This window comes from Zea mays, chromosome 9, assembly GCF_902167145.1.
Source record: "Zea mays cultivar B73 chromosome 9, Zm-B73-REFERENCE-NAM-5.0, whole genome shotgun sequence".
NCBI lineage: Eukaryota > Viridiplantae > Streptophyta > Magnoliopsida > Poales > Poaceae > Zea > Zea mays.
The window spans coordinates 18,379,358-18,405,184 of record NC_050104.1 but is presented as its reverse complement, the minus strand read 5'-3'; the positions used below and the strand labels follow the sequence as shown (position 1 = coordinate 18,405,184).

The 25,827-nt window shown below is 41.4% G+C and overlaps 1 protein-coding gene and 1 long non-coding RNA gene across 2 annotated transcripts; one reads left to right on the top strand and one right to left on the bottom strand.

The window, feature by feature from the left end:
- Positions 1–7,046: 7,046 nt before the first annotated feature.
- On the bottom strand, positions 7,047–13,008 carry LOC103639756 (lipase). Its single transcript, XM_008662475.1, has 7 exons — positions 12,967–13,008; positions 11,468–11,566; positions 11,229–11,285; positions 7,838–7,994; positions 7,493–7,692; positions 7,301–7,399; positions 7,047–7,235 (listed from the first exon to the last, which is right to left on the bottom strand). Exons 1-7 carry the CDS (start codon positions 13,006–13,008, stop codon positions 7,047–7,049), a joined length of 843 nt encoding a protein of 280 aa, XP_008660697.1.
- Positions 13,009–21,920: 8,912 nt separating this feature from the next.
- LOC103638022 (uncharacterized) lies at positions 21,921–24,997 on the top strand. Its single transcript, XR_002265103.2, has 2 exons — positions 21,921–24,248; positions 24,344–24,997. It is a non-coding gene; the product is annotated as an uncharacterized lncRNA (long non-coding RNA).
- Positions 24,998–25,827: the final 830 nt, after the last annotated feature.

Here is a 25,827-nt window from a genome sequence, read left to right as displayed (position 1 = left end):
CCATGGTCATGTTATGGTGGATGCGATGACTAGTGCAACTGCTGTCTTGTGAGCTAGCTAGTAGTGTGAGTGGGTTTATATAGTGCATGGTGATGCACGGATGTAGTACTAGTACTGATGCTGCATGATATGACTAGCTAGCTAGGTGTGTACCGGTGTATGAGGAAGGGAAAAACAATAGCGTACCTTCCATGTACTTAGTACTTATATTAGACAAAGGTTCTTTTCTTCATAAAAAATACGGGAGCAAATAAAGGAAATCAGGAGCTCTCTACTGGCTGCTTGTTAGGCAAGTGACCTAACGTCCTTCGTCCTTCGTCTGGGTGTTATCTCAATCATCACGTGCTTGAGTGTGAATATTCACATGCATGGTGATACAGGAGAGTTTGCCAAGTGCCTCACCAAGTATCAACTCAAACACATAGCAAGGGCCCTGTTTTTTATAGCTTTTTCAGCTTCTAGCCACCAGAAACTATTGTAGGTTGTCAAACCTCCAGCTTTTCAGCCCACTTCTATGAGATCAATTTAGTCAATACTGTACAAAATCAACAACAACAACAACAAAGCCTTTTGTCCCAAGCACGTTGGGGTAGGCTAGAGATGAAACCCCGTATGAAAACCTCAGAGCTCAACCCCCAAAGAAAAAAGGGGAAACAAAGGCAAAGGAGAACCGAAAACGACGAAACGGGGGAACACATAAAAGAGATAAAACCCACAAGAACCAGCAAGGTCTAAATGGGCACAAGAAAAGGTCAAACGATTAAGGAGGAAAAGCGGAACTATAAATCAAGGTTCTGGCACGTGAATTGCACACTTCCACCCCTTCCTATCCACGGCGAGCTCTTTATCAATATTCCACTCCTTCAGGTCCCTCTTCACTGCCTCTGTCCACGTCAAGGTTGGTCGACCTCTACCTCTCTTCACATTCTCGGGACGCCTAATTATTCCGATATGCACTGGTGCCTCTTCAGGTCTTCGTTGGATATGTCCAAACCATCTCAAACGATGTTGCATAAGCTTCTCCTCAATTGGCGCCACTCCTACTCTCTCTCGTATGTCATCATTCCGGACTCGGTCTCTCCTTGTGTGGCCACATATCCAGCGCAACATACGCATCTCTGCCACACATAGTTGTTGGACATGTCGTCTTTTAGTGGGCCAACATTCTGCTCCATACAACATAGCCGGCCGGATTGCTGTCCTGTAGAATTTGCCTTTGAGTTTGTGTGGCACCCGGGGGTCGCATAAGACACCCGCCGCTTGCCGCCACTTCAACCATCCAGCTTTAATTCTATGACTGACATCCTCATCGATGTCTCCATCCTTCTGAAGCATTGATCCTAAGTAACGAAAAGTGTCTTTCTTGGGTACCACTTGCCCATCAAGACTAACATCGCCATCTTCATACCCCATGGCACTGAAATCACACTTCATATACTCCGTTTTAGACCTACTAAGCCTAAAACCTTTTGCTTCCAGCGTCTGCCTCCACAATTCCAACTTTTGCGAAACACCACTCCTACTCTCCTCAATAAGTACCACGTCATCGGCAAAAAGCATACACCACGGTATATCTCCTTGTATGTCCCTTGTGACCTCATCTATCACCAAAGCGAAAAGATAAGGGCTCAAAGCCGACCCTTGATGTAGTCCTATGTTAATTGGAAAGTCATCGGTGTCCCCATCACTTGTTCGGACACTTGTCACAACATTAGTGTACATATCTTTAATAAGATTAATGTACTTTGTTGCTACTTTGTGTTTTTCCAAGGCCCACCACATTACACTCCTGGGTACTTTGTCATAAGCCTTCTCCAAGTCTATGAAGACCATATGCAGGTCTTTCTTTTGTTCTCTAAATCTCTCCATAAGTTGTCTTAGTAAGAAAATGGCCTCCATAGTTGATCTCCCGGGCATGAAACCAAACTGATTTTGGGTCACGCTCGTCAGCTTTCGCAGGCGGTGTTCAATGACTCTCTCCCATAGCTTCATTGTATGGCTCATGAGTTTAATTCCACGGTAATTAGTACAACTTTGAACATCTCCTTTGTTCTTGAAGATTGGTACTAATGTACTCCGCCTCCACTCGTCGGGCATTCTGTTTGTCCGAAAGATGGTGTTGAAAAGCTTAGTCAGCCATACTATCGCTATGTCTCCAAGGCATCTCCATACCTCGATAGGGATACCATCAGTACCCATCGCCTTTCCTACCTTCATCCTTTTTAGCGCCTCCTTAACTTCATATTCTTGTATCCTTCGCACAAAACCCCTGTTGTTGTCATCGAATGGTTCGTCCAATTCTATTGTAGAACTCTCATTCCCTCCATTGAACAATTTGTTGAAGTACTCCTTCCATCTATTCTTGATCTCTTCATTCTTCACTAATAGTTGGTTTGCTTCATCCTTGATGCATTTGACTTGGTTGACATCCCTTGTCTTCCTTTCACGAATCTTGGCCATCCTATAGATATCCTTTTCTCCCTGCTTTGTGTCCAACCGTTGATAAAGGTTGTCAAAGGCTTGACCCCGGGCTCTACTAACCGCTCACTTTGCAGACTTCTTCGCTATCCTATACTTCTCTATGTTTTCTGCACACTTGTCATGATGTAAGCGTTTGTAGCAATCTTTCTTCTCCTTGATAGCCTTTTGGACATCTTCGTTCCACCACCAAGTGTCTTTAACTTCCCTTCTGTTTCCTTGACTCAACCCAAACTCTTCTGAAGCTATCTTTCGGATGCACATCGCCATCTTCCTCCACATGATATTTGAGTCTCCCTCTTCTGCCCAAGGGCCCTCCTCGATAACTCTCTCCTTGAAAGTTTGGGCCACATCCCCTTTAAGCTTCCACCACTTTGTTCTAGTGACCTTGTTATGCTTATTCCGTTGTAAACGAATCTTAAAACGGAAGTCAGCTGCGACAAGCTTATGTTGGGTTACCACACACTCTCCAGGTATAACCTTGCAATCTAAGCAGGCATGCCTGTCCTCTTTTCTCAAGAGGACGAAATCAATCTGGCTAGTGTGTTGGCCACTACTGAAGGTCACCAGGTGGGATGTCCTCTTCCTAAAGAAAGTGTTTGCTATAAACATGTCATAGGCTAGGGCAAAGTTCAGGATTTCCTCTCCTTCTTGATTCCTAGTCCCAAAGCCGAAGCCTCCATGCACACCCTCGAAATTGGTGCTAAATGTACCCACATGGCCATTGAGATCTCCTCCTATGAAGAGCTTCTCGCCAACTGGCACACTACTAACCATGTCCTCCAGGCCTTCCCAGAACTCCCTCTTTGAGTTCTCATTAAGGCCTACTTGAGGAGCATACGCGCTGATAACATTGAGAACCAAGTCCCCAATGACCAGCTTGACTAGGATGATTCTATCTCCTACCCTCTTAACATCTACTACTCCATCTTTAAGGCTCTTATCGATCAAGACGCCTACTCCATTCTTGTTTGTTGCAGTCCCCGTGTACCACAACTTGAAGCCTGTACCTTCCACTTCCTTCGCCTTCTGTCCTTTCCACTTGGTCTCTTGAACGCATAAAATATTTACTCGTCTCCTCACCGCAACGTCAACTATTTCTCGTAACTTACCTGTTAAGGAACCTACGTTCCAACTACCTACACGAACCCTAATTGGCTCGACTAACTTCCTTACCCTTCGCACCCGCCGAGGAAGATGCAAAGACCCTTGCTCATTTTCCACTACACCCGGGCGTCGATGTAGCGCGCCACTAAGGATGTGACGACCCGATCCTTGCTCATTTATCACCGGCTCCAGATCAAGAGACGGCGCGTCACTTAAGGGGTGACGGCCCGGCCCTTGCTCATTTAACACCATACCCGGGTTCCGATATGGCGCGTCGCTAAGAGGGTTACGCCCCAACGATTTTCTTTGTGGTTTCATCTCCATAAGATTTGGCTGGTTTTGACGTTGGTTTGCCGGACCTAACACAACCCTCCTCCTTTACCGGGCTTGGGACCGGCTATGTTGAAACGACTTAAGGAAGTCTTCCAATCAACATAGGCGGAGTTACTGTCCAAAATCAACGTGAACACAAAATCAGCCGAGTCGTTGCGATAACAGGAAACCATCACTTTCTACATCCTAAACCCTATGGACTCTTATTTTTCTCAACACGTAATCTCCACGATACTCAGATTCTCTGTACAACCAAACTCTCTCCACACAGCCAGATAATCAAAAAAGCTCCTCAGAAAAAAACTGAATCAAACAGGCCCAAGATAAAGCCATCCTACCCTATAGAGTTGGATCGGGCAATAATCCGTTTATTTTGTTCGGTTATTTTGGTACGAAGAAACTTCGGTATACAAATGAAGATGATCTTTGTTTGAGGCATCACTCCATTCAAGATGAGGTGGTGCATCATAAGTCTATTTCTCAAATTTGGTGGGATGATCTCATTCCTCATGTTAGTACTAATTAACTATGAGTAATGAGGTGATGATGGATCAACTCGTTCCATTCCACGAACCGAACAGTGAGGAAATAACGGACTAGCTTATTCCTTAAACCAAACACCGTATAATAGGACCGTACGTTTGATGCATTGTTTCATGAAACCGAGGGATATATAAAAATTGATACTGATACCGAAAATCAAAGAAACCGGAGGTTTAGTTTGGTTTTGGTGCGGTTCGGTTCGTGGTATAGAGATTAGGATGCAGACCGTATATAGTACATGAAACACAACCATAGGATTTCCACCGAGGTGATTTGGTTACATCACAAGAATATATATATATAGTGATCGTTCCTAGTTGTTTGGTCCTTCTTTTATCGAGAGATGAAACAATGTAGTTGCTCGTTTCGGATTAAAGCCAACTGTTTAGACTACTGTAGTTGTAATTCATACAGACAAAATTACTGTAGAAACTGTAAAAACCAGTACGGATTTTCTTCTTCTGCACTTGATGTGACATAACTGGTGATGTACAGTTGTACAGATGCTGATGAACTGTATGTACTGTGAGCAAGGAAAAACCATGTTGAGATCGTGAGTACTTGCCTATACTTGGTACTTGGGCTAATAAAGATTCTTCAAGAAAAACTAGGTCAGTGCTCGTGCGTTACAATGGGAACATATAATATCTTAATAACTTATATATACAAATGTGTGTTATACTGTTATGAGATGGAGAACGACATGCACGAGCCGTCCGGGATGACGTCGAAGAGAAACTCGGGCCTGTGACGCACGACCACTCACCTATTAGTGTAGTATATAAGATTTAACAAGAAAATTTAATGGCAAAAATTCAAAAATGATCTTTCATAGAACGTCATAGTTTAGATATTCAAATCAATAAATATAAAATAAACATAAGCATAAATGTCTATTTAATCTAATTTTTTCCATAATAGGCTGAGGTACACTTGTATATTTCTAGGAATGTTAAATCGTGAGGGGAACGAACTGGGAATGGCGGACGCATGAACGTGGAGAGGGCGACGCACGAAACCGCTACCAGAGGTCAACATCAGCGGTTGGGAGAAGACTCAGAGCATCCCTAACGACGCGGGTGGGCCGCGGGCAGAGGTGGTTGCGTCTGGCGGAGCGAGGATTGCGCGCGATTGATTCAGAGCTCGGAGGTTGCTGGGCGGCAGTCAGCTTCGGGCCCATGTGATCGGACGATCCAGATTGATCGAAGGCAGAACGACAGAACCAGAGAGGCAGACTACCCTTGTAGCCTTAATAAGTAGTAGAGAAAAATATGTGCGGTCTTAGTGATATCCAGAGCAGCTCCATGAATTTTCTGTAATCGTGTAATCATATATCCATCAGAGAAATTATACAATGAGTCAGTGACATCATTTCTACATGAGTAATGTTGCAAGATGCAAGAGTTTAAAACGAGCACCACTTCCTCGTATTAATATGATCAGAGCATGCTGAAAAAATATATGAAGATACATGAGTAGGAAGCTCGTTTCAATGAAGGATTTCCAATATTCTGTATATCAGCCCATTTGAAATTGCTAAAGGATATGTAAGTAATCTGAGCATAATATGAGAGGTAACAAATTTTATTTAATAGTTAATGTGTCAATAGATGAGTACCCGTGCGTTGCAACGGAAACATATAATATCACAATAACTTATATACAAATGAGTGTTATATTTTTATGAGATGGAGAACGACATCCGCGAGCCGTCCGGGATGACATCGGAGCGAAACTCGAGCCGCGGTCGAGCGCGCTGGCCTCGTGGCATGAGGTCGCTCATCTGGGTGGTGCACGAGGTAGAGGGGACAGTCTTGAGGAGGAAGCAATCTCCGAGGGCCAATGGTGGAGTGGCGGCATGCGGTCATCGAGGCATTTGCCTTGCAGCGGCAGAGAGATCAGATATACACACGATGCATGACACACGAAATTTAAATTTAAATGAGTAGAGTTGAATGTTGTCCATGTATGTAAATTGAGAGTTGAGACTTTGACTCCGACTGTAAATACACGAGTCCATACAGAAAGCAAAAGTGTCGACAACAACACGGCGTCGCTTCGTCACATGACACTATGACAGCAGGATCTGATTCCTCTAGCTAAGAGCAGGCACTCTGTATTTGAGGGATCAGGCTCTATTGAATCGTGATCTTCATGTTCAGAATAGCATGAATGAAGGTTTGCAATGGGCTGCATTCTTTGATATGAAAAAGCAAACGCATACCTCAAATGAAGGTAAAGCTAAGGTGAAATTCTGTAAAAAATCTTGAAATGCCTCATGTAGCAACAAAATGAGGGAATGGCCAAACAAGGAGTACCACCTAATACTTGCATAACTTGGTAATACATAGTGCTATTGATATACAAAAATTGAATTGTGCGGCAATCTTATGAAGCTTACATGTATCGAATGTCACTTGATCAAAGGGGCACATTTAAAAAGGTGAGCCTCTCCTTAGTCCTTACCCTCTGGAGAGCTTAAGGAGTGCCCAATATTTGATGAGTTGTACACAACAGTATTTCATGAGCTGTACACAAAATGAAATAAAAATACCGTACAAGGGTGCATTTCGTGGCATACAAAGTCACATTGATTCTAGAGCCCGTGGTTCTTGCATATATCTTAACAAGATGATGGATCCATCAACTTCATGAATGTAGTTGTATACTTGGTTGGCTGTACCAATCATGAACTGATAGGTTCCCCTTGAATCAGCATGTAGTGTGAAACTGTAGTACTCAAGATGATCTGCTACACTCATTCCATAGACCCACTTTTTCAAGAAAACACAAATAATATGAAACACACATAAGAAATAAATGTCCAAAATAGATAGACTGATATGTACCTGCTATAGGTCGGGTCCTCACCAGAATCATCACATACCGTCTCATTTGTGTCAACTACATTTCCATCTATGCTCTCATGAAGCCAAACCTGAAGATAAATAAATGCAAAAAATGGATGGACGGTAATCTAGGAAAAGTACGCGTCTCTGTAACTTCTTCTCGACTATAATCAAATACGTACCTCTCTAGCGAAGTGGTGGTATGTCCATTCACTTAGGTAATAATAATATGGTGGTAATTGCGCCACAATATCGTTCTGATGGGTCACATGGATTGTTCTTGGGACTTGTTCGCCAAAGCATACAACAAAAGCAGGATTGCCTATCCGAGGCTGTCCAAAAGTCATGAGCTCAACGTCCTGTGATCCAAATTTAACATGTACACAATGTAGAGATATCAATAAAGCCAACCATTTGATATATTAACAATACATGCGATGGTATCACAAAACAAGTACATGTTATTTGTAGTGCATATATTGAAATTGGATGTAATAAATCAAGTACATTAAAAATACTTACAAATAGATCAAGGGCACAAAATGAAGCTAGATCCCCTCCCGTGGAGTGTCCCACAACATTTACAGGTAGATTTCCATATGTTTTTCTTGCCCATATAATAGACTTCAGGATCTCATATAGCAGAGTTGTATTATTATATGTAGAATAAAACCCATGATGGATCTGCAACATTAGACATACAAGCAGCGAGCAAACACAAGTTATTGTTGTTTGCTAATTCAATGAGAACTCTAAACATAAAAAACTTCAATTTTCTTTACTAATATTGATGTCTCAAATGTTTTATTGTACTTTCATCTGCATCTATTAGTTAGCTATTATGTTATGCTATGGTGTAAGACTTGTTTAAGACAACTGCAAGTGCTCCAGGTCCACCAAAATCAGCTCTATTTGCTATTTCTTAAACACTTCCTCGCTATCAATTTTAGACACTGGCACATATATAGCAATAGCCAGTAGCCTACCTTAACAAAGAACTTCTAATTCACACATACATTCAAAATTGAAGTGTCCTTGGTTCTATACTATTCTCAGTAACCATCCCAGTGTTCCCAAAAATGGACCTAAAGGAGTGCAATGTAGGTGAAGTACTTGCACAGTAGAACTATGTTCAACACTAATAGCAAACATCAAACTTAAGAGAAAAGCGAATCCATCGGATTCTGATATGATACAGTCAACTAACTCATCATGTGTACTATAGCCTACCACATAAACTTCACCTAGTAGACATCCTATTGTCTTTAATTTAGGGAACATAAACAACCAATTGAACTGTACCACACTCTTACGTTTATTTTCCTGAACGAAGTGACGGTAGGTATCCTATATTATTTCTACTATCTCAAAGGCCTAAGAACTCCTAGATGTGGCTATGATTCCTTATTTATAACAAAAAGGTTTCCTAGAAGTTGGTCTACACTTTGTGAAGGATGAGAAGACCAGAATTTTTTGTCCATTCTTTAATGATCAAAGGAAGTAAGATGCTAGTCTAAAATAGATTATTTCATAGGATTAAACCTATGGAGGCTTTTACTATGCTTTTAAATGACTCATATAAAATGATTAACTGAAGTCTAGAAAAAAACCACAACATAAATCTGCATCAATCATTTTTAAAGCACAACATTTATGTACTAAATTACCTTTCCAAGCCTCCCAAAAAGGATTTGATGAAGAAAAAATTGTAGTAATGTAAAGCTGGTATGAGATAGGTAGGAAAGGTGACTGAAGCAGTAGTGAGAGAAAATGGAAACACTGAAAATGAAAAAAATACTTACTTGGAAGTACTTGGGAAGACCTTTGGAATTCCCTGCCCCTTGAAGTTGTTAAAATTCAGGTGCCTTAAATTTAGGTACCTGAGCACAAACATATTACTTTTCATACACCGTGTCTAAAAGTGACTACTTATCCTCTATTCATTGTTGCTACATATTCCAAAATCAATCAGTGTCTTCTAAACGTCACAAGTATTGATCAAGATAAGTCCAGGAACTATGGTTTAAAAGGTTACTACAACTAACCATAAAACTCAATATTAATCTAGGAAGTGTGTCTATATGCTGAGGTTTCTCATCATCATCTACTATAAGATGGTGAAATCGAATCAAATACACAAATATTAAGCTACCTGTAAGTTACGAAGACAATATAAAAGAACACCACTGCATTGGATATTATAAGTTACTACAGAGCGGGCTTTGGATACTGATATAGCATGCATTGGATAGAAGATAAAATGTCCATGCCAAGACTGCTACAGAAGTCTCATGACCAGCAATGAGCATGGTCATCAAATCATCACGAAGTTGCTTGCTGGAGACCTATGACAGATGGATTGAAGCTACATGAGGATGAGTAAGCTGAAATAAATAAAAGAACTTATTTATAGGAAAGGTAAAAAAATTATAGATAGAAGATATGGTTTATGTAGAGTAGCGCTCAATATAGGCTAGACATGTCCCCTTAGCGCTCTTCAATGCCTTTATCCAAATGAAACCGACCATAAAGGTTAACCAATATGGGGACATCCTTGTAGATAGAGGCATATAGAACCACCACTCTCCACTTGAAAAAAAGAGATGCAGACGTGATGATCAAATTTCCAAATGGGTAACAATTTTAGGGTAAAATAACATGAGAAGGCTATCATGGTGGCTAAAACTTGATTTCTATGAGACAAAATTGATTTTTTTTATTTTCTCTTGGGTTTAAGGATAACAAAGCCCCTCTTTAAAGCTTTTTATTGTGCTCTTAGTAAGTTCAACAAAATGTGTGTTTCTTCCTAATTACAACTGTTTTTCTATAAAAGAATTACACCTTATAGAATGCTTCACAACACACGCACACTCACCCCTATGAAAGAATCATCATGCTCGCATTTTTCAGCTAAACATGTAGTGCATAACACAAAGATACACAAACAAATAGGTCTTACGTGGCAATATACCATCATTTATAGGTTTTAAATTCTTCATCTAATATTAGATCACAAGATAATACAACCCAACTATTATGTGAAGATGCATAATAGTTTCTATCATTAGAAGATCTCTTAAGCAAGAAGAAGGAACAGTAAAACTTACTAATCATGTTATGGCAGCACAACAACCTGTCCTGAGGATGCATAATACCAAAAATATAGTGACAATAGACCAAATGACCAAATTACATAAAGGTTTGGACAAAGGAGCTTAGCACACAAAAAACAGAATTCAGATCAGTGCAGCATGGTGTCAGGGTCCAGGATCTTGATGAAGCTATGGTGGCAACTAAGCAGGCTGGTATTGTCGACTGCAATAGTGCAGAACAGTATAAACATGAAGTTTTTTTGCACAAACAGCCCAAGTTTTTGGCACAAATAGACCAAGTTGCAGAGGCTTAAACATAAAGGGAGAAGAGGACCATGTCCATGTCTGAAAGCGAAGAAGCATGGATGTTAGCTTGAACATGTTAGAAATGAAATGTGATGATCCAATAGTAACCTAAGATACAATACGGTAACACCATTGGAACAACTTTTGAGTAAAAGACTTTTGAAACACCGAGAAGCTCTATTTCTGGGAGAGGAAACTGTATGGCGAGGTCAAGGTATGGTCATCATATTCTGTTAAAGAATTGTCCTTGTTTTAAATTTATACTACAATAGAACTGATCTATGAACTGGAGCTACGATATTGGTGGTTTATGGAAACGTTCTTTGGAAACTAAATGATAACATTGTATTTGTATGACATGCTGCAATCATGTCACAATGTGTAGTGTTAGTTATATGTGAGTCTTATTTCGCTCTAAACTATGCACTTCGTCTTAAACTATGAGTCTATTTCGATTGCATCAAGTAGTAATCGTCCTATATGTTTAGGAGTAGAAAACTTATCAAACCACATTGCATACCATGTTCATGCTCTGGATGTCTCCTGCTGCTGGTGGAGGTTGCCTTAATTTGTGTCCCTACAGAAGATGCGCTTCCAGTTTCAGTGCCTATCAAAGAGCATCCAGATATCCTCGATGGGCACATGTTTGGTCTCCATCAGCAAGAGGATGATGAAGATGGACATGGCGATAATGAACGAGGTGAAGAGCACGAAGACAGCTACCGGAGGTGGCACAACGCGACATCATTTGTAGGCCACCACGAAGAGGCAGATGGACACCACCAGCACTGTGCTCACGCCCTTGCTCAGTTCCTCGCCTTTTCCAAACTTGAGGACAAGGATCACACCCACCACGGCCTGCAAAAACAACAAAAAATAATAAGAATGCATCATTATGACCCGAGCTAGGATAATATTCCCTCCCTAAGAAGTGAAGAGCTCATCTTTCTTCATCATATTCACGATGTATGTTGTGAAACTCTTCATATGGTACAACATTCAGAAAAAACACTACTGAAAGTCGCCTAGAGGGGGGTGAATAGGCAAATCTGAAATTTATAAACTTTAAGCACAACTACAAGTCGGGGTTAGCGATAGAAATAAAGTCGAGTCCGAAAGAGAGGGCGAAAACAAATCACAAGCAAATAAAGTGGATGACACAGTGATTTGTTTTACCGAGGTTTGGTTCTTGCAAACCTACTCCCCGTTGAGGTGGTCACAAAGACCGGGTCTCTTTCAACCCTTTCCCTCTCTCAAACGGTCACCTAGACCGAGTGAGCTTTTCTCCTCAATCAAATGGGTCACTTAGACCACACAAGGACCACCACAACTTGGTGTCTCTTGCTTTGATTACAAAGGAGTTGAGAACAAGAAATGGGGAAGAAGAAAAGCGATCCAAGAACAAGAGCTCAAAGAACATGAGCAAAAACTCTCTCTCTAGTCACTATTTGCTTGGAGTGGAAATGAGACTTGGAGAGGCTTTGATTCTATTGGATTTGTGTCTTGTATTGAATGTGAAGTCTGAAAACTTGGATGCCTTGAAGTGGTGGTGGTTGGGGGTATTTATAGCCCCAACCACCAAACCAACTGTTGGGGTTGGGCTGCTGTCGATGGGCGCACCGGACAGTCCGGTGCGCCATCGGACACGCTCCGGTGCGTCAGCCATGTCACCCAGCCGTTAGGGTTCGATCGTTGGAGCTCTGATAGCTGGGGCCACCGGACAGTCCGGTGGTGCACCGGACAGGTACTGTTCACTGTCCGGTGCGCCTTCTGGCGCCTGCACCGACTCTGCGTGCACTGTCCGCGCACTGTAGCGCTTTTTAGGTTTCCGTTGGAGTCGACCGTTGCGCTGTAGCCATTGCTCCGCTGGCACACCGGACAGTCCGGTGAATTATAGCGGAGGGCTTTTTCCAGAAACCCGAAGGTAGCGAGTTGGAGTTGATCCACCCTGGTGCACCGGACACTGTCCGGTGGCACACTGGACAGTCCGGTGCGCCAGACCAGGGCAGCCTTCGGTTTTCTTTTGCTCCTTTCTTTTGAACCCTATCTTGGACTTTTTATTGGTTTGTGTTGAACCTTTGGCACGTGTAGAACTTATAATCTAGAGCAAACTAGTTAGTCCAATTATTTATATTGGGAAATTCAACCACCAAAATTATTTAGGAAAAGGTTTGACCCTATTTCCCTTTCAACTACAATTAGAACCAAACTAATAATCAATAGAGACACTCAGATAAAATTCATATTGTCCAACGCACCTTCAATGGCTCGTTGTTTGTCCTGAAAATCATTCCTGGCATGTAGTGCAACCACACCGGCACGCTTCTGCAACTCCATAGACAATGGGTATATTGATGGCCAGGTAAACCCAAAAAACTCTTAAAAATTACAACTAATCACGTAACAGTGAAGAAAGGAAGGTGACCCACGATTCCAACCAGTGGCCACATAAGACCCAATGCGTAGGATCAAGAACAACCTGGCGTGTGTAACAACCTTCACGAACCGCACCAGGTCGAACTGTTCCCCACACCGGCACTCAGATAAAATTTTGACCAACTTATAAAAGCAATGCTCAGCCTCAGCCTCTATTTTGTTGATCAGCCTTACACTTCACATGAACTCCCACCTTTGGTGAGTTCATGCACATTATTCCCCATGACTTGTTGAGCTATGAACGTATGTGAGCTCACTCTTGCTGTCTCACACCCCCCCCCCCCACAGGAGAAGAACAGGTGGTCGAAGAGGAGCCGCCTAACTCTGAGGCATTCGATTTAATCTAGGTAGCGTCTCCCAGTCAGCTTTCTGGCGCCAAGGATAGATTTTAGTTCCTGCTATATTCATCTTTTATTTTGTAAGACTTCCGCTATGTAATAAATACTCTGATTATTTTATGACATTTATCTCTATACACTCTGTTATTATATATGTTGTCTTCTTTGGCGCATGTATGAGATGCACCCGGCTTTGTTCCTTAAAACCGGGTGTGACATTATCTGTCAATCAGGGGCGGAGCCAGCCTCAAACTTCATCGACGTTGGCATTATTAGGATTGGGGTCAACTACAATGGTGAACTGTAGCTTTTCATAAGATTTGTTGAATTTCATTGGTCCACTGACCCCAACGCTAAGGGTTGATTTGGAGATAGGGAAATCGAAAGGATCCACGAGGAGGATATCTCTTGCTATTCAAAATAGCGAGGGTTTCCTCTCGTGTGAATCACATTTTTCTTGTCACCAAACCTGCCCTAAAGGGTAGCTCTACCCTGTTTGGCATGCTTCTTTTTGCACTAGTACAAAAATGCTCAAAGCCTTCGGAGCGATATATTTTTACAGATGGATTCGGTTATCAACCGTCTGTGCTATTTTTAGTGGTGGTTCCTTAAGAAAACCGCCACTAGAAATTGTATTTCTATAGGCAATTCTTTAAGAAAACCGCCTATAAAAATTCATTATTTCTACTGGTGATTTTCTTAAGGAACCGTCTGTAGAAATCGATTTCTAGTGGCGGTTTTCTTAAGGAACCGCCACTAGAAATCATTTTTATCCTTAATTTTTTTAGTTTTTCAAATGACCTCGTATGACAAAACCACTAAAATAAAAGTTGTAGATATCAAAAAGTTATTCAACTTTGTAGTTGACAACTTTTTTATTTGAACTCATTTCGGTTCTAAAAAATTGAATCTAAGTATGTCAAATTTAAAATTCAAATTTTGTAAACTACCTCAGATGAAAAAAGTGTCAAAATAAAAGTTGTAGAACTTCAAAAGTTATTCAACTTTGTAGTTAATAACGTTTTTATTTGAATTTATTTATGGTCTCAAAAAACAATTTACACTCAGTTGGTTGTAATATGTGGACAAAATAACTACAAATTAGATACAAAGCATACCATAGGCGGAGTGGTAGCGGAGGGAATGCGCGAGGTTGAGGTCGGCAGTTCAATTCCTTAATAACCGCGCGCGTGCGAATTTTGCGCGAAAAATGCCGCAACTTGCGACGGAGACGGGTGGGATGGGCTCCTTAAATATTTTTTTTTGCTATTTTTAAAACTCGTTTAATGTTTCTGACAATAATTTTCACTGGCGGATTTATTATGTCGACCGCCAGTGAAAATCAATTTCCACTGGCGGTTTTCTTAACTCAACCGCCAGTGGAAATCGATTTTCACTGGCGGTCCTCAGTTACCCGCCTGTAAAAATGATGATTTTTACTGGTCTCTAGCATCGACGGTTTAAAAAACGCCAATGAAAATAGGTTTACAACCGTCACTATAGAGCTTCTTTGTACTAGTGTCGTTTTGCTCCATGCGCACCTAGGGCCAATAAAGGGTCCTCTAATTTAGCCTAGCAAATTTAAGGATTGATGTTGTTATTAAGGGCAAGCTAAAATACTATACAATTTTGAACTAAGAATAATTAGGACTTAGTTGGATTTGGAAGGAAGCATTAGGGTTTTAGGGTTTAAGAAGCATTAAGGGCCCTCCCATGATTCATTAGTCATTACCACCACTATATACACCATAATGCTTAACTAGCTAGTTGTCCATGCTTTGCTACGGTTTTTATATATCATATAAATATGTATTAGAATATTTATTCAAATATAATTATTGTTTATTTCTAAACACTAAGGTATGTGTGCTTTGGTGGTTAGCCGCACTAAATTTTTGGAGTAGGAGAGCGTGGGCTCGAGTGCTCGCTCTTCACTATTTTTTGCATGGACAGTGTAGGGTGATGGGTAGGCGCTAGAGGTCCACAGGGCAGTAGCTAAAAAAGCGCTGCAGGCGCTGGGTATGGGGCTCACATGGCACCACGGGGCGGGAGAACCAGTCGGGACGTGTGGAGCGGGCCTAGAGTGTCAGTGCGGACGGTGAAGTCGTGGTAGCACTAGGTGCCCACATTAGGTTCTTAATACAGTAACTAGGTGAGTGCCCGTGCGTTGCGACGAAAGTAAAAAAATTGTATGAAACATAGAAATGTAACGACAAACATCACTATGATTTGCAAAATTCGTGTGGTAAACATTATCAATATCAAACAAATTATTTCTAAAGAGTCAATTTAGAATTTTGTAATGACATACAAATGTGTCGACAACCATGCACTAATCTAATTCTTTTTAGCGATATCGATAAGTCATTGTTGTAAGTTTGCAGGGATGACATATCGGCACGAATTGTCCTAATAACTTAACAGATCAATCACAAATTTCCTTCAAAGAATCTTTGCATCCTACATACAAAAACATAAGAGAACAAAACATTAAATTTGTATTATGTAACCGGAATGTATGTTTGAACATGAAACGAAGGTACTACACTCACCCTAATAAATTCCATTCGTCTGTCATTCCCCCACATGGTCATAGCTTGTAAAACGAGGTAGCTGTTATTAAGCCTATAGAATAATGTTTGGCCAACTATGTTATATACAATGATTATCATAGAAAAAATTTAAACTGCTGAGAAGGTGGTATGAAGAAAATATCCTCTTAAGTCAATTGGAACACCAGTCTGAATTGTATGTTCCCACTTAAAAAATCATATGCCCATCCAGAACGTTTCTTGTTGTATGCAATCTTATATTTTTTGAGGCCATGATAATCGCTTCCGCAAACCTCTTGTACGGCATGTGCTTATACCAATCTTGAGTCGGTGTAAAGTCGATAAAAGTCACATGCTATTTAACATGATCTATTATGAAAAGGGCGTAACATCCGTTGAATTTCCATGGCATAAGAACCTGCAAAATATCAGTCATTAGGATTGCAAAGAAGTGCCCTTTATAAATACATTCAAAATGAACACATACTTACATATCTACATCCCGTGATATAATAATTCATTGATGGCCAACAATCGAGTGTTTTGGTTAACTCTTCAGCTGTAGGGTCCTGATGGTACTTTGAAAGTTTATCAAAACTAACCATTCTCTGGATATGTATATATATTTTCACATGAGCTAGGATTAGATATAGATACTATATATTAGTACATTATTGATTGGAAACAAACTTACCCGGAAACGCATGTCCATATAATGCTTTATATTCTTTATGATTTCTCCTTTTGGCCTACGTGACTCTTTATTAGCAAGCAGCCGAACGACCATGTCAAAACATTTTAGAGTCATATCTTGATTTATCATTAATATGTTTTGCAGGACTTTGGCAAATATTTCTATCTTAAAAGGATTGAAACTTCGCACCCATTTCATCCTGTAATATAGCATGACGAAAGTCTATATCAATAATCTAAGTAGTTGGTAAACCCTAAAATAGATAAATCAATGAGCACTTACTCTAGTGTCGTATTGTCTTGGATTGCCATGATATAATCACATAGAGTCTTGAAGTGGAATTGTGGCTATGCAAATGTGGTTAGTCACGCTCATGTTTTGCCATGATAGTGAGACCTATGCAAATGTGGCTATGAGAATCATTGATCTACGCTCAGGTTTATTAATACTCCTACCAATGATACTACTGAGTAACCGAGAGACAAAATATTTTGTTGACAACGGAAGCATGTCCACAAGGCCACAAATTTTCTGGAACTACATGCACCAAGGTTTGACATACATCAATAAGATACTACCCATTTAATCTCTCATCGACGACCAGTCTTAAAAAGGTAAAGTAGACTATACACTATTTTTGTTTCATATGCTAGCACTTTTATGGATCTATGCACATGCTCTCAGAGTTTGCCCTTTAAGTTCCTTAATTAACCTCATTCCTAGTTGGTCCAAGGTAGAACACTGTTAGTGACGACCACAATAACCACCAGATCCTCCGAACGGAGTAGCCCTTAAAGCATTTGGTCCGAATAGAGCCAGTCGACTTACCTTGCTCCTCCGAACGGAGTATCCTTGGATCCTTCTCTTTATTGCAGATATAGTGGAAGGCCTAAAAATGAGAAAGGAGAGGTCAGGCGAGGAGGATCTGGGTGGCTGTCGCGGGAAGGAACAAGGACGGTGTAGGACTCAGCCATTAGATTCCAATAGCCTCCACCGATTGACTGGCGCGTGACCAAAATCGACATGGATCCCGCTGAAGAAAGATCACAACGTTGTGGTGTGGCACGTGAAGACTCACCCAATGTGGCCGGGCGAAGGTCCCACGTTGAGGAATAGGCGGAGGAACTCCGCTGTGGTGAGGCTAGCGGCGCGGTGGAGGAGATGCGTTAGGGTATGGGGGCGTTGTCGCGGTGGGGGAGGCAGCTGTAAGACCTGAAATTGGAAAAAATAAAAATAAAAATAAATAGATAAATAAATACATATATTATAAAATAATAGAATAAGGAAATAAGAGTATATATAATAGGGTTGTGAGAATTTTGAAGACCTTTGAAAATCTATTAGGACTCTCTCTCCTCATCATCAAAAAGTAATAGAAGATTAAGGGACCAATAAATAGTTAAGAAAGGTTGATTTGTTGTTGATTTTGTGGTGATGCATTTTATTGAAAACATGTAATTAGATCTCCAATTTTAAAGGAAAACATATAAAATGAGAAAAGGGATTTATCATGAAACCATTTATTCCTCCCATAAATAAAAAAATATTAAACAATAGAGTATATATTCACATTTGGTTTATATTTGAGAAATGGGAATCTGAAATCCAAACATAAAGTTGAAACAGGTTTGATTTTGAAAATTTGAAAGAAATCAAAATAGGAGAAAAATACTACACAAAGGCAGAAAAATAAATTTAAATAATGGATTCATCCCATACTAGGGTGTTCAAACTTCATACTTGATCTGAATACAAATTTGGGCACAAAAATTTGAATTTGAAATAAGAAAGGAAAAGAAATAGAAAAGAAAAAGGAAAAAATAGTTACTTGCGCTATTGGGCCACCATTCGTTCGGCCCAAAATCCCCTCCACGCCAGCCTGACTCCTGCGCGGCCCAACTCGTGCATGCCCCTATCAGCAGAGATATTGCGCCGACATGGTGGGCTCACGGGCCAGCCACACTACGCGCGGGGCGCCACTGTCTTGTGGGGCCATTGAGTCAGCCCACCAGCACCCGTTAACTCTGCGCGCGCGGCAAACATCGCCCCTTCGCGGTGCCGCTGGCGGCCTGGGGCCACTGGATAGCCACTCATCAAGCGCGCGGTGGAAACTTGGTGGGACCCATCAGTCGGGTTCGTCACCCACCTCGCGGAGGATTCGCAGCGGACTCTGTCGTTTCCGCCGGGGATCTCGCCGCCCTCTACAAGCTCGCTCCGGTAGTTCGTCCAACCGGACCCTCCGTTTTTCCCTCTCCGCTTGGAGTATAAAGGCCGAAGCTCGCATCCTCCTGGCCGCGTATACCGGGAAATCCATTCACCAGCAGTCGGTGCTGTGATGATCTCTGTTTCTTGCTCGGTCGTGGCTAGCCTCGCCCAGCTATTTAGTCGGCCTTGAAATCCTGCTGCAACCCATCAACGGGGGGGAACCCTAATCGCCACCGCCATCGCCTCCATTGTCTAGCGGGAGAGGAAGCCGGGGCATCTGCGCTGCGTTGTCGGATTCCGCCGTTGCCTATCACCCTCTGTGCCGCCGATCGGGGACCGAGGAGGGGTCAGGGACGTTCACCAGCGACCGGGGATCCTGCGCAAGCTGGCAATCGGGTGTGGGCGTCGCCATAACCTGTCGAATTTCTCGCGGTCGCTCCTTCGTCGCCGCGGGTCCGCCTCCCGCCGTGGCTAGCCAATCTGCCACCACCCCATCAGGTAAACAACCCGCCATTAGATTTGCCATACGCTATACTTCGTGTAGGATCGTTCGGTATTCGGGGATGTGCGCGGGTTAGCCTGTTTGCGTGACACAGTCAATGGCGCCGCCGCAAGATTGGGTTCACCACCAGCCGGAGTGAGCAGGGAAGAGAGGAAAGCGTGAAGGGGCGCCCTGATCGTCGATCTGGTATTCAACGGCTAGGATTAGAAGCCTTCATACCCCTTCGCTCGGTTGATAGCAGCCGTATGCTTTTGATCCGAGGGGTTGGATCGGATCAAACCTTATAAAATTTGAGCCGTCGGATCCTGATCCGGTAGCGACTGCCACGTACCGGTTCATGATCTATTGTTAGCCATCGGATTTTGATCGTGCGGCCAGAATTGGTGGATACCCTTTCAGTGTGCCGGTTTCGCAAAAGAAACCCCACCTTCCTTTAGAATAGAACCCGCCATCCAATATCACTGTTGGTTGAGTCTCGGCTTATTTATAAGGAAGCCCCTGCGCTCTCTGTTTATTACGCGCGCAGTCCAGAAATCAGTGTAATAAATAAATAAATATGGAAATTGATTTCTAGTATGAAATTAATTGGAAAAACTTGTATAATTCATAAGAAATTCATACTAGCTCCTTTTCAGTTCATTCCAGTTTCTATAATTTTATAATAATGTTGTTTATCACCTATTGCCTCTGTTTTGACATGAAAAACATATTAAAACTTATCTTTTAATTAATCTCGTATCTAATACATAAAACCTTAGGAAATTCATAACTCCCCTGTTTTGACTCCGTTTTGATCCGTTCAAGTTGCGTTAGTCTCATATGAATATTTACTACGCATTAACAACATTTATTATACCATGGCTCATTCTTTTATAATTAGATCTTTATTTAATATAAGTTGGTTAAACTGCATATCAATCTAAATTACTAGAATATGATCTATGGTTAATTTATAACTTAAATTAAATTTGAGATAATTATTTGTAGAATAACCTCTTACATGATTTATATTAACCAATTTATAATATAGTTTAATATTTTAGTCACATAAATCATCTATAAAATTATAACTCCTTAACCGTAACTACGATTTTAGTGGTTCTCGTTCCCGCGATCTCGTAGCTTCACGTAGATCATTATTATTCAGTTTGTACGTATGTTTGGTGTGATGTTAATTTTATCTATACCATGTTTGTTTGCATTGCTGCGACTAGCAGTGAGGTTTCGAGGATCCGAAGAATCACCCTGGTAACTGGAATCTCAAGTGCCAGGCAAGTTGTGCCCTTGATCCACTTTTGTTACCCAATAATGTTCTTTATTATCATTATTCAATGCATAGGTTTAATTTTGATGGGACCCAATAGGTTACCCTAGTCTGTTTATTCTTTTTACCTTGTTTTACCCCTGAATCACTTGGGTAGTTATGTTATTGCTCTATATGGTTTTGGGATTAATATTTTATTATATCCATGTTCCAATTATTATGTTATGTAATTTATGTTCATGATAAGATCATTATGTTAATTGGAACATGGAGCGACCACCCGGGAAAACAGTGCTACCACAAGGGTTTAATGGGACGCCCTTGGCTGATTAACTAGGAAAGCTAGTGGATGACTACCTTACCCGAAAGGGGCAAGGGCAGTAGGGGAGTGGTCAGTGTAGGGAGGTCCTTGGGTTGATTTTGCTGCGATGGCGATCAGGCGAGGGATTCCTGCACTGGAGCTTCTTATAAACTGTAGCGGGTTTTCTAAAGCTAGTGGAACTTTGTAAATGCCTCGTAGTGTTACCCTGCCTCGCTTCCTTGGTAGAGGTGTATGGGATTTATGACCCCGTGGCAGATGGGTAACACGGCTTGTGCGTAAAGATGCGCAACCTCTATAGAGCGTAAAACTGGTATACTAGTCGTGCTCACGACCATGAGCGGCTCGGACCTTCACATGATTAATCTATGAAATTAAAACTCAATTTGTCATTTGCATCGCATTAGGATTATTCTATTATTACTTTTACTTATTATTTACTAAGGTTTGGTATTTACTTATACTTAGTAATTGCTAATAAAATTTTGACCAACTTATATTGTAATAAATACTCTGATTATATTGTGACATTTATCTCTATACACTCTGTTATTATATATGTTGTCTTCTTTGGCGCATGTATGAGATGCACCCGGCTTTGTCCCTTAAAGCCCGGGGTGTTACAGAAGCAGTGTGGCAGCGGCGGGCGTGGCAGCCGCACGATTGGGGCGGGCAACACGAACACGAGGGCGGTGCCGTGGTATAATAATCGACGAGGAGGAGGTGGTGGACGCGAGATTTCCTGGAGCGAGGCATCAAACGTCGCGGGATTTCATGGACGTGAGATTTCCTGGGGCAGTATCATCTGGGGAGAGCCATCAACGGCGTGGGTGGGGATTGTGGGCGGGGAGAGCGGAGAATGCGACTACGCGGGCGTGGGATTGCAGGCGGGGATTACGCGTGGTGTGAGCGGGGGATGCAGGAGAGAGAGCTAGGATTGCGGGCAGGGGCGCTTGGCGTGCTTCACCAAAAAAAGGTGGACGCCCACTCTACCATCATATAGAGTAGTAGAGATATAGATATAGATATTGATTTGGATGACGCAGGTCCCGATCTATCCCTTACCCTCTTGTCGGTGTTTCCTCTGTTCCGAATTCTCTTATGTTTGTATGTATTTTTTCCGTCATTCTTTTTGCATTTATCCTAGCCAACTTAACCTAGTTATTGAAAAAATTGTATCAAGACTTACAATACCAAAGTAAATGTACTATCCAAACATATTACAATAGAGTACACTAGTAGTCCATCAACCTGTGCTTCCGCATGGGCTACTATTTTGAAAGGCTATTGTATTTGAAAATTATTTAGAAGCTAGACTTTTAACTAGTTAGCAAAACAACTTACCTACTACTCTCTCATTTTGATTGTTTTTTAATTAGTGACTACTCTATACATTTTTTTATTCATATTCATGCCTTTTCATTTTGTATCGCATGCACCTCCCTACATTATGTTTAGCATAAAAATCAACGTTTTTCATTACTTCCGCACGAACATGTACAAATGGTGTACACCCATCATGTGTATATACCTTAGCATTTATATATATTAACAATGATATAAATAGTCAACTATATATATATATATATATGTATGTATTTAGAGCCCTGGGCTCTCTTTAACTACAGGAAGCCCGACCACCTACCGCCCGGGCCGACCAACTAGGTGTGCAGACCGCACCAGACCGTTTTTGGTTTACTATCCCCGACTGCTTACGCCAAATTAACATATGAGTTACGATGATGTGTATTGCCATTTATGCAAATATAGTTTGTGCACGATTTAGCTTTCTGGGCCCACGAGAAGATTATGCTCCCACAATCTGGGCATCCATACTAGTCCCCACGTGAACTTTTTTGATGGCCCATTTTACCCACACATTTCTTTACCCTAACTGCTCCCATCTTTATCTCCCGAAGGCACGTAGTCGTTGCCAGTTTCTTCTTCCCCTATCTTCATCTTCCTAGCGGCGACTGCACGACTGTTGTTCCTAGCGCCGGTAGCGTTCCGCGGCGCGACAGCGAAATCGACGATCATAGGAACACGCTCTACTTCGACTCTCCAGGCGACGCCAACCGCATCGTCCCCTGTGAGGACGCCCCTCGCGTGCCAACCGCTGTGTCTGCGGCGACTTGGCCTCCCCTCCACTGACCAGATCCACACCGCCAACGGGCTCACCGCCGTTTTTCAGCTCCAACTGCTTCGTATGTCACCTGGAGGTATAGATCCATGATTCTAGTGATTCGATCTGTTGTTCAGAGTGGTTCATCTGTGTCGTCTTCCCATCTGGTCCCCATATGTGGCATCATCCGTCAAAACATAGGCCTAGGGTTGATTGTTCAAGATTTGTTTTTATTAGTATTGCATAGGATCGTTAATGTCCAGTGATTTTGTATCCAGCGAGTTTGCAGGAGTTCCTACTCTCAACATATAGGTTCCGTAGTGAATTGTTAGCTATCATTTCCTCTACTAACAAAACTACAAATGTTCACAATATAGGTTCTACCTAAAATAATGCAGATATTAATTTTATTATTTGGTTGATGAGGTCTGTTGCAACTAATATTTTTATTCATCTGGTTAAGTATGTGACAAGAAAAATAAAATATTACCTAACCTAGTTTACTTTTTCTGTTCTTATTTAATCAATTCTCTAAAGTTAACATCCACATACTTTTACTGTTAAATAGGGATTATTTTATATTGTCATAAATAACTTATGATGCATCATTGATCTGCTATTGTCATGTTGACATTTGTGTGCACTATATGTCCACAACTCCCTCAACAAGTAAGTAATATTACTGTGTGATACATGCAGTGAAGTTTTTGGGCTCCGTTGTATGTTTATGACACTACCTTACAATTATGTTCTCTGATGCAAGCTCGAACTCACTCTATTCAGCACTGATGTGGGGTGTTCAACCTTTTGCTAGATGGTCTCTATACTCTGTCCCTGGCTCATTTTCATATCCATATATGTTTCCACGAGAGCCATTTATGATCTGCATCCGGCAGCACTATGTTTTTTTAAATGTCTCTGCTATCTTCTGTTTGTTTACTTCTTCATTGTGCTGAGTTGTTGATTCACATGTCGCTGAATAATTCATATAAATCCTCCAGGTGTTCTTTTTGTTGTGTTGATAACTGTGGCCTTTACTGATTTAATAAAGACTGCAGTAGGGAGACCAAGGCTAGACTTCTGGCGATGCTTTCCTGATGGAAAGCAGGTATACTTGTATTCATTTGCGTGTAGATAGTTCTTTCCTAGAGATGATTTTCATCCTTAAATTAACATAGTGCCTCTACGATATATTGGGTGCAGTTATACGATCAAGTGACTGGTGATGTGATTTGCCATGGTGAGAAAAACTTCTTACAGGATGGGCGCAAGAGCTTTCCTAATGGCCATACTTCGCATAAGTTTGCAGTAATAAGTGGTCATAGACTCTAGCATTTAGATGGATAAGCTTGTTGTACAAGTGTAGAGCTAATAATTGAGGTATAAAATAACGGCTCTAGATTGTCATATGCATTCATTAGCAGTAGTGGCTTGGATCTAAATATTTTACAGCTGGTGCACTGTGACGACTGATAACAACATAAAACCTGTGGTTGCATGCAGGGAGTAGGGAAGCCATTATCGATCTCTTCTTGAACTCAGCTGAGTATTTGGACTGTGCAGTTCATCATGTACTCATACATATACCACCTCAAAGACGCCTTATTAATTCTGTTTTATTGCATTAATTCGGAGCACTGAACATAGGAGTTCACCGTAGAAGTTAGTGATAACACTGATGATGACTACATACTCTTTTATGAAGCCTTGCCAAAAGAAGATGTCCTTCTCATTGTTGAGTACAAGAATAATTATCTCTTGTATCTTATTGTAAAATCTGAAACATCTGTTCTGTAGATGGTTAGTTTGCATTTTATGCTATAATTACCTCAAATCACGTGTTGCCTTTTTCACCAATTTATGACATCTATTGATATGTTTTACGCCAATTTATGACATTTATTTACGTGTTTTGCGACAACCTCATGTGTGGCATTTGCCATTATGAAATAGATCGACGATTTCGCTAAAATTCATACCCATTTACGCTGTGTTGTTTTGATTCATGTTTTACGTTTAAATCCGCCCGAGCCAGAACTTGCGCATGATTGTACGCGTGCGATTTTCACGCAGTAATTTAGGCCCCATTCGTCGTTACGAAACAGATCGATGATTTATGCTATTTTGGTTCACGTTTTACGTTGAAATCTACCCGAGTCAGAACCCGTGTACGACGCGCGAGATTTTCACATCGTAATTTCCGGGCGCCATTCGCCGTTACGAAATAGATATACGATTTACGCTAAAATTCGTAATCATTTACGTTGTTTTGGTTCATGTTTTACGCTAAAATCTGTCCGAGGAAGAACCCGTGCCAGATGGGACGCGCGAGATTTTTACGCCGTATTTTTCGGGCCGCATTCGCCGTTTCGAAACAGATCTACGATTTACGCTAAAATTCGTAATCATTTACGTTGTTTTGGTTCATGTTTTACACTAAAATCTGTAGAGTAAGAACCCATCCCCGATGGGACGCACGCTGGTACGGGACGTGGCTATACCTGGCTGGAGCTTTCTGGTACTGATGGAAGCCCTGGGCTTCCATTCTCTTGTCATATATATAATCTTTATCCGATCAGTGGTGGTCCTCCTGAGATTTCATAGGCCCAGATCGATACTTAAAAGAGAGGCCTTTTTAATAATTGACATTATTATATATAAGCAATACTCCATACATATATAAAAAG